This window comes from Callospermophilus lateralis, chromosome 10, assembly GCF_048772815.1.
Source record: "Callospermophilus lateralis isolate mCalLat2 chromosome 10, mCalLat2.hap1, whole genome shotgun sequence".
NCBI classification, from domain to species: domain Eukaryota; kingdom Metazoa; phylum Chordata; class Mammalia; order Rodentia; family Sciuridae; genus Callospermophilus; species Callospermophilus lateralis.
Genome location: NC_135314.1, coordinates 109,151,478 through 109,160,518, shown reverse-complemented (window position 1 = coordinate 109,160,518; position 9,041 = coordinate 109,151,478). Strand labels below are relative to the sequence as shown.

The 9,041-nt window shown below is 45.1% G+C and overlaps 1 protein-coding gene and 1 pseudogene across 3 annotated transcripts in view; one reads left to right on the top strand and one right to left on the bottom strand.

The window, feature by feature from the left end:
- Window positions 1–536: 536 nt before the first annotated feature.
- LOC143407912 (calmodulin-alpha pseudogene) lies at window positions 537–1,062 on the bottom strand (annotated as a pseudogene).
- A 3,551-nt stretch (window positions 1,063–4,613) lies between these two features.
- The window catches only part of Plch1 (phospholipase C eta 1), a 158,024-nt gene continuing 153,596 nt past the window's right edge, over window positions 4,614–9,041 (top strand). For all 3 annotated transcript variants that reach the window (XM_076867327.2, XM_076867326.2, XM_076867325.2), the window contains exon 1: window positions 4,614–4,692. In XM_076867327.2, coding sequence (XP_076723442.2) covers window positions 4,614–4,692 — 79 coding nt within the window. The remainder of the gene's footprint in view (window positions 4,693–9,041) is intronic.

Sequence of the window (9,041 nt, the reverse complement as noted above, 5' to 3'; positions counted from 1 at the left end):
TAAAAATAAAATAAAGATGTTGTGTCCACCAAAAACTAAAAATAAATATTAAAAAATTCTCTCTCTTTCTTAAAAAAAAAAAAAAGACATAACCCAGAGGGAAACCAGATGTTCCCTCATTTGACCAACTCCATCTAAAGTTTGGGTGTGCAGAAGGGCTTAGATATACCCAGAGTAAGCCACATGTACATGTTACTTGGTCAGTTTTCTAAAATAAGGTATCAAGACAATGATAGCAAGATAAGGGAAGAAAACTTGGAGGAATGAAGTCCTAATTACTACACAGGCATATTTTTTTGACAGTAGGGGGAAATCTTTTACAGATAAGTTACAAAGAAAATGCAAACAAATAATTTTGTACATGGGGCTGGGGATGTGGCTCAAGTGGTAGTGCGCTCGCCTGGCATGCGTGCGGCCCGGGTTCGATTCTCAGCACCACATACAGACAAAGATGTTGTGTCCGCCAAATACTAAAAAATAAATCTTAAAAAAAAAAAAAATTGTACAAGAAATTTAACACCTTCTGTTCAATGTCTTCACATTGCTGTGATCATCTGTACAAACTCTTCATAGTGTACTTGACCATCACCATCAACACCTGCTTCCCTGATCAGCTCATCAACTTCTTCATCTGTTAACTTCCCTCTATGGTTGGTCATCACAGGTGAAGCTCTGCTGACTGATATAGCCATTGCCCTCCTTATCAAATACATGGAATTCTTCTCTAATTTCTTCTTCACTGTCTGTGTCTTTCATTTTTCTTGCTATCCCATTGTCCAAAATTCAGGGAAGTCAGTTGTGCCATTACCATCAGCATGACTTCATTAATCATGTCCTGTGACTCGGCTCGTGTGGGATTCTGCCAAGAGACCTCATTACATTTCCCAGTTCCTCTATTGTTATAGTTCCATCACCAGCCTTGTCAAATAGTGAGAAAGCTTCTTTGAGTTTGGCAATCTGCTCTTCCGTCAGTTGGTCAGCCACGCTGCAAGCGCTAACAGTTTCTGAGATGCGACCACACAACCACTCACTCCACTTGGTATCTGAGTTGAGGTTTGACATTCCTTTGGGCAGCTTCCCCTTAGTGAGTACTGGGCCCTGATTTTTGAAAATCTGGCTGAAGCTCAGGTGGGTTTATTGTGCAACCCTCTCTTCCCCTGGTGACCCTAGTCATAGCCTCCACCTTCATTATCTCTGAAGTTTGAACTCATTGCCCTGATTCAGGAGGCCAGAGCAAGTGCACCCTTCACCAGTCTCCACCTGGCAAATCCAGGAAGTGGGGCACCTGGTGATGTCCACTGAGGGCCTGCAGTGTGTGCATGGCTGGCTGTAGTGCTTCAACCCTGGACAGCGAATACTGGCGCAGAGGAAGACCTACAGCTGGCTACAGTCAGGAGGCACACAGCCCGGGGGCCACAGGTTCTGCTACTCATAGTTTTATACTGTTATACAGCCATTAAACACTGTGAGCCCTGTTCCTAAAATCTGCCCTGCAGAGTGTCTTCGAGAAGTGCAGGTGACGTTCAGTGGTGGTTCTCAGCCTTGGGCACTTTGGAATCACTAGTACAGCTTTTATTTTTTTTATTTTTTATTTTATTTTATTTTTTTGGGTGCTGGGGATTGAACTCAGGGGTACTCAACCACTGAGTCACATCCCAGCCCCATTTTGTATTTTATTTAGAGACAGGGTTTCACTGAGTTGCTTAGTGCCTCGCTTTTGCTGAGGCTGGCTTTGAACTCATGGTCCTCCTGCTTCAGCCTCCCGAGCTGCTGGGATTACAGGCATGTGACACTGTGCCCGACTCACATGAAGATTTCAGTGTGAGTTTTGGGGGGATACACGTGAAGATCTGAGCGTGTCTCTCGGGTTGATGCTGGCTGTGAGAGGGCCCAGATGTGCCTGTGAGCTGGAACCTTAAGCTTGGGCTTCCTTACCTCCCGTGGCTATGTGCCCAGGGCCCGCATTCTGGGAATCTGGCAGATGTGTGCCTTCTCCTCCTCTTGGAGGGTTCACACATCACAGGGCTCCTTTTGGAGGGTTTGATTGTGAGTGAGTTACTGAGTCCAGTCTTTAGTCAAGGGAGGTGTATTTAGGTTCTACCTTTTAAAGGTAGAACCTAAATTTTAAAATCTTGTGAATAAGGATTTATAGGACATATTTTAGAACTACCACATCGTGTAACAGCTTATTTCCTTCTGGTCCATCATGACTAGAACACAGGTTTGAAATGTGAAGACAGGATTTCAAGCCCCATTTCTGCCATTTTCTAGCACATCTCAAGATGAATAAGGGTCAGGTAGAGTTGTGTGTATGCATGGGTTTTGCTAGCTGTAAACAATTGTGTGCTGTGGTTTCATCTTCTGATTCTCTTGCAGTGTTCCTTGAATGACAATGAGCAGACACGGCAAAATAAAATGACAAATCAAACCACCAGATCAAGTTAATACAGAAAAATGGCACAAACAACATTGGGTTCTCTTTAATTCCACAAAAATCGAACAATTTCTAATGTAAATCACAAATACACCTTTTGTAGTTTCCTATAAGAAGTGTATTTGTGATTTATATAAGCTGTGAGTGACTATTGTTATTACCGAAAATTAGTGCCAATTCTTGAAAAAAGCTGTTCTTACTCAAAATATAAAAGCCTTCAAAATTACAGATCTATTTATCCTATCTGTATCAATATATAGATAGATATGTATATGAATGCATAGGAAAAGAACTATAATGATACACATCAAACAAAAGTAGTCATTCTAGGAGAGAGGCATGGAACAGGGAAGAGGGGACTTCTGATTTTTAAAAACTGGTAAATTTTAGTATTGTGTGATTTTGGGGCGGCGGGTGTACTGGGAATTGAATTTAGGGATGCTTAACTACTGAACTACAACCCCAACTCCTTTTTAAATTTTTAAAAATTTTGAGATAGGGTCTTCCTAAATTGCTTATAGCCTTGCTAAGATGCTGAGACTGGCCTTGAACTTTTGAACCTCCTGCCTCAGTCTCCCAAGTCTCTGGGATTGAAGGTGTCACTACCATGCCTCGCATTGATATTGTTTTTATATTAATGATCATGTACAACTTCTCCCTTCCTACCTCCCTTTCTTTCTTGTGCTGGGAATTGAACCATGGGCCTTGCACATTGCCTGTGCTCTACCATTGAGCTCCACCGCCCACCCCTAACTGCATTATTTTTATAGCTAGAACTACTTTTTAAAGAAGAGATCTTTGTAGCATGCGTATTAGCTAAGGAGAGAGCAGAAGTGGGGTTATTTCTGTCATCAGCCATTTTCTTTTTTGTGTGGTACTGGCGATTGAACCTAGGGGCACTCCACCACTGTGCTACATTCCCAGCCTGCTCTTATTTTGAGACAGGGTCTTGCTAAGTTGCTGAGGATCTCACTAAGTTGCTGAGGCTGGCCTTGAACTTGCCATCCTCCTGCCTCGGCCTCCTGAGTTGCTGAGATTATGGGCAAGTGCCAGGGCATCAGCTCTCCTACTGGTTTTGGGGGTTCCCTGCGGTGGTGAGTCTACCCCAGCCTGAGGGAGTAGGATGAGTAGCCAGACTTAGCCAGGAGGGGAAACTGAGGAAAGGTGGGTCAGGCTAGCTGTCGCTGGATCCCTCAGGGGAAGGTTAGGAGGATCCTGGGAGCTAAGGAGCAGCTGTGAGCCTTCACTAGGCATTAACAAATAAAGGGTGCTAAACTAAGCTGTGGCTTCACCCTGGAGCGCTTCACAGAACTCCACCCTGCTCTCACCTGTGGTTTTCCCATCTCTCCAGTCCTGCATGGCCTTGCCTAGTTTCATCCTGTGAGCAGAAAGGAGGTTGGAATTCTGCAAAGTTCCTTCACCAAATCCTGTGAACAGCTGGGGCCTTGTTCGAGGTTATGCCGTCTCTTTCTGAGGAGTTTATTCACTGGCCGGACCCTGTGTTCAAGTTCTTGCTGTAGTGAGCCTGGTGTTTCTCTGAGTCTGTGGTCCTCTCAGGCAGGAGCAGCCTGCTAGGCCACTGTGCCTGAGGCCTGTGCCCAGCTGTGGTTACACCAGCTCATCCAGGTGCTGGCCATCCTGGGAAATGCTGCAATAAGCTAGAAGAGGCCTCGGGTTTTGTCAGGTGTCTGGCCTGTCCGTGGCCAGATGGTCGTAATGGTTCTAACACTTCCATACAGTGATCACCCGGGGCAGAGGATTCAGGGGTGGGGCTGAGAACCTCCCCACCTCAACTGAAATTTCCTCCCAAATCACCAGCATTGGCCAGTTTGGGTCCAGGCTGGATAGTACTGGGACTCGGATCCTGCAAAACTATCCTGGAACTTGCTCCTGAGGAGTTATCTTCCCGGGAGGCAGCAGTGGCTCTGAGCCCTGAAAGGTGCTGTTGGAAGAGTTGCCATTTCGCTCAGCCCTGGGAAGACTGGGAAACGTCCTGGCCCAGGGACTGTGACTCCCAGCGTGCAGAAGTGAGGATCCAATCCTCACTTCTGGGCCTCCTGAGCAGGCCAGCATGTGCGCTCCCCGTGAGAGCGTGTGGCCGGGTCCTCTTCATCGTGTCCTGTTCTGTTTCCCTCGACAGGACAGCTGGTTTTGATGCTGTGCCAGCCGTCTCCTGACAATGAGCTACTGGAACGCGGAGCAGCGGAGCTGTGTGCGCTACCGCAGGCACTTTCTGGTGGACAACAGCGTGTTTCATGGTGAGCTGTCCACGGCGCTCATGTCTGCGGGTCTTCGCCTGGTTTCTGACAGCGCTTTTATTCCAGCATTCTAGATGCAAATATGGGACCATTGTTGGATTGAACCAGCGCCCGAGTTAACTTGTTTATGGTTAATTACCCAGAAAGTCCCGCGGTGCCCACCATCCCTGCGTGTTGCTGTGGCCCGTCTCAGCCTCAGGGTTCCCACCCTGTCCCTGACGACGGCTGATTCTCCAGGCCCTCCCTGCCTACCACACTGCCAACTCTTTCTGATGTTTGGGGCCATTTTTGCTAGGCCCATGGTGTGGGTTCAGGTGACGTTTGTGATCATCAGCCAGTGCTTATTATCAACATGGTGTGTGTCTTCCAAATTCACATGTTAAGCAGTGCCGGTGGCCACCTGTTTGAGACCAATTACAAAAAATCCACTTATTTTTATTGATGTGCTGTGGAGCTTTATCTGTAGGCTCTTTATCTAATCCCAGTTGCTTGGGAGCCTGAGGCAGGAGGATCTCAAGTTCAAGGCCAGCCTGGGCAATTTAGTGAGACCCAGTCTCAAATTATTTATTTATATATATAAATAAACAAAAAGGTCTGGGGCTACATCTCAGTGATAGAGTGCCCCTGTATTACATCCCCAATAGCAGAGGGAGAGAAAGCCTTATCTGTCTGTGTATTGGGCCACCTGTTAAAGCTAGCTCAACTATTTGTGTGTCCGGCCACCTGTTAAAGCAGGGCAGAGCAGTTTACATTGCGCTCTGCTGTCCCCAGGGAGTGATCGGTATCAGTCATTTGCAGGGCACTTAGAGGACTCACCTTTCCCCTGCTGAGGTCTGTTTGTGTGGTGGTGTACAGTCAGCATAAGCTCTGTCAATCCCACTATCAGGATGCCCTCGGTGACATTTATTTAAGAGTCAGAGATTTATGTGGCGCCAGAGTTTTTGGAGCAATCACCAGAAGCCTGTGGCCTGCAGAGGGGGTGAGGGATTGCAGGGGTGCAGGGTGCTGTTTGACAATCCTGTGATCCAAGTCGCCTTCAACCCTCTAGGGTTGGTTTCCCCCCCTCAATTTGGTGACAGATTTAATGTGTAGTATTGCTTTAAATTGAGCTTAAGATAACAAAGGTGACTTATTCACGTATCTTTATTTGGTGCTTTAGCATTTATGGTGCTTTTCAACATTCTTCTCATCACCTTGTTACAGGACTTTCCAGGCAGAGGTGGCTTCAAGTCATAGGGAGAGGAAGGGGAGCAGAGGGGCAGTGGCTGTTCAGTTGGCATCAGTAGTTACCCTCGAGGCTGAAACCAACACTGCTGCCTCTCTGTTTTCAGGCGGGTGCTCTTGGCATTGTCAGGGTAAAGCGCCCTTGGCATCGCCGGGGTGAAGCGCCCTTGGCAGGAGACTGCGATCTTGTGCCTGGCAGTGGGCTCTGCTTCAACTTGCTCTGTGGCTTCCTTTCTTCCACTCATGGCTATCCTGGGGTATTCCCTGTTCGAGTGGCTTTATTCATTCATTCATTCATTCATTCATTCATTCATTCATTCATATATTTTAAGAGGCAATTCTTGGTGTTGCCCAAACTGACCCTGAATCCCCAGGTTAGGAATCCTCCTGCCTCAACCTCCTGAGTAGCTGGGGGTACAGGCATGCTCCACCACACCACATTTAACTTCATTTGTATTAAAAAAAAAAAAAATAACTATGACAATTGAAGAAATACAGAAGTTAGGAGAACTAGCTTTATTTGCATAATTTTAATTTTATTCTAGTTTCAAAAAGGTGCAGATGACTTAAAATGATTATTGTTTTTGTTATTTAAATTTCAATGGCTATAACTTGAGAACACTTTAACGTGTTCTGACAGTTACGTTCCAGTTAGTGTCTTATCATATCTCAGATACTCTACATGAGAACCTTGGGCTTATTGATAATTAAACCTTCTAACCAACGTCTTTGCAAGTCACTCTTCATTCCATTTTATCATTTTGTGGTTGGAGGAAATGAAGCTTGGGGAGAGCCTGAAGTGATGATCTGAAATTCAAACTCTGGTTTGCCTGACTCCCCACAGTTCTTTCATCCCCAATCCTTTTTATTTTGAGACAGGGTCGTGTTAAGTTGATGAGGCTGGTCTTGAGTCTGTGAGCCTCCTGTTTCAGCCTCCTATTTGCTGGGATTACAGGCCCATGCCACTGCGCCTGTTCCCACTGTTATTTTCTTTCAGGCTGCCTTTTTACGTCAGTAAAGAAATTAATGCTGAGCAGTGGCAGCCACTTGTAATTCTAGAGACTTTGGAGGCCAAGGCTGGAGGATTGCAGGTTTTAGGCCAGCCTGGGCAACTTGGTGAGGCCCTGCCTCATGATAAAAAATATAAAGGGCTGGGGACGTAACTAAGTGGTAAAACATGCCTGGGTTCAATCGCCAGTACCAAAAAACAACCCCCACAAAAACAAAAAAGCAAAAAGCTCAACAACAAAAACCAACCAAGACCAAAATTCACACCGAGAGGTTTACTCTATCTTGAGCTGTGTTTTCTGTGTCATTTACTAGCTGTGTCTGAATTATACAAACAAATTATATAATCAGTTCTCTCCTCTGTGAAATAAGCACATTGGTCACAGTGAGTTTTGGGGGTCTTTCTAGTTGTAATTTCCAAGATTCCCTTGAAATGTTTCTGAGCACCTCTCACTAAACACCAGGGGGCAGCATAGTCCTTCCAGTAAGAATTGGTAGTGTTTTTACCTTCTAGAATTACTTCTGAAAGGACTTAGAGATACCATTAAATCTTCTCAAGATCAAAAGGATCAAAGCCAATTAGAATTATGATTCTATCCGTTTATCACACAGTAGCTTTAAGTTTTTCTGACAATGTCCAGTATCGCTCAGGACTTCTGTGCCCCAGCAAATGCGGTCATCAGGACAGATACTGCCTTCTGCTCTTCCCTACCTCTGCAGGCCTTTGTGCCTGTGAAGGTGGGAGCTTCCTGAGCGTGGGGACACTTGTCAGCAGTCTTGGTAACTTTATGTTAAGGGAGCTATAGTGATAATATCCTTGCTGAGTATTTTAGAACATTTCTGAGATAAGAGACATGTCACTTCTCTTGGAGGGGCTTCTAGAGCAGGAGTTGAACATCCTCACCCTAACCTGGCTTCTAGTTTATGTTGGGCCTCTCCTTATAGAACCTAAATAAAAGGAAACACTACCCCATCTATTATAAACAGAAAATATGTATACCCTACGGTCACACCCCCAATGCCCGCCACCTCCAGCCACACCCTACCTGCCTCCAGTTACCACTCAGTCAAGCCTTTTCCCCTACGAGATCAAGGGCTTTGGGCACGTGCAGACCTGGATGCGCAGGCTGTGCTAGCCAGGTTCCTTTTCTTACACTTAAGTTATTTCCCAGGAGAAAAGAGCAACATTGAAGTCAGCGCTTTGGGGTAAAATGGTCAATAAGAGTAAGGATGAGAATGTCATGTTCCTATATGGTCTCGCAGTTCAGAAAGCATATTCCTACCCTCATTTTCAGAGTAAAGAAGTGGTATATTCTCATTGGAGAGAATTTAGAATTTCCTTCAAACCCCCTCAAGAGACAGTTACACCCACTGGGGATAGTTTGCATCTTTACTGTGTTTCTAAGGCAGGGCAGGACCTCTGGAAAGGCTGGGAGATGCCTGCTGGCCGGCGGAGATGAACTGGTTGAATTGACTTAGTGCTGAATTCAGTGAGAGAAGAACCTGTTAGGAATTAGGAGTCTCCTCACTTCCGGCTGTCTGCCTGAGGCCCAGATTTTTAGGGACCCTGTTGAATCTGAAGGGATTTGCACCTGTCAAAGAAACTAATTGCTGTTTCTTTTCTCTTTCTACTTGGTTTTTATTTTGCTGATGTGTTTGTAATAGAGAAGAAACCTGGGCACAAAATAATTGGTGCAGTATAAACTTTGCCTTAGTGGTGTACACTGTTCATGAATTATTCTGGTTGAAAGTTGCTTATTCCCTCAGCTCTTCTCTTCATGGTAATGAATTGTAATATTTTCTTTTTCCCAAGCTGGGATGTGGTCTTGATTCGTATACTGATAATCTGTGTACTTGCAATTAATATGTACAATTTGTTGTGCATATCAGCTTTTGTAAACATTTGAGCACCGTAATAGCATATCCTCGGAAGTGACTTAATATTTGTTTTCATGCAACACTGGTTATAATTGTGATATTGGAAAATTTCTTCTAAGTTTATTATAGTGCCATCCCAACTTGTTGTTGACATTTACCTCTTTTGCTTGTCATGTTGTCATGTGAATGCTTCTGAATGACTGCCACCAGTCTCTACTAGAAAACATCTTGGACTGGAT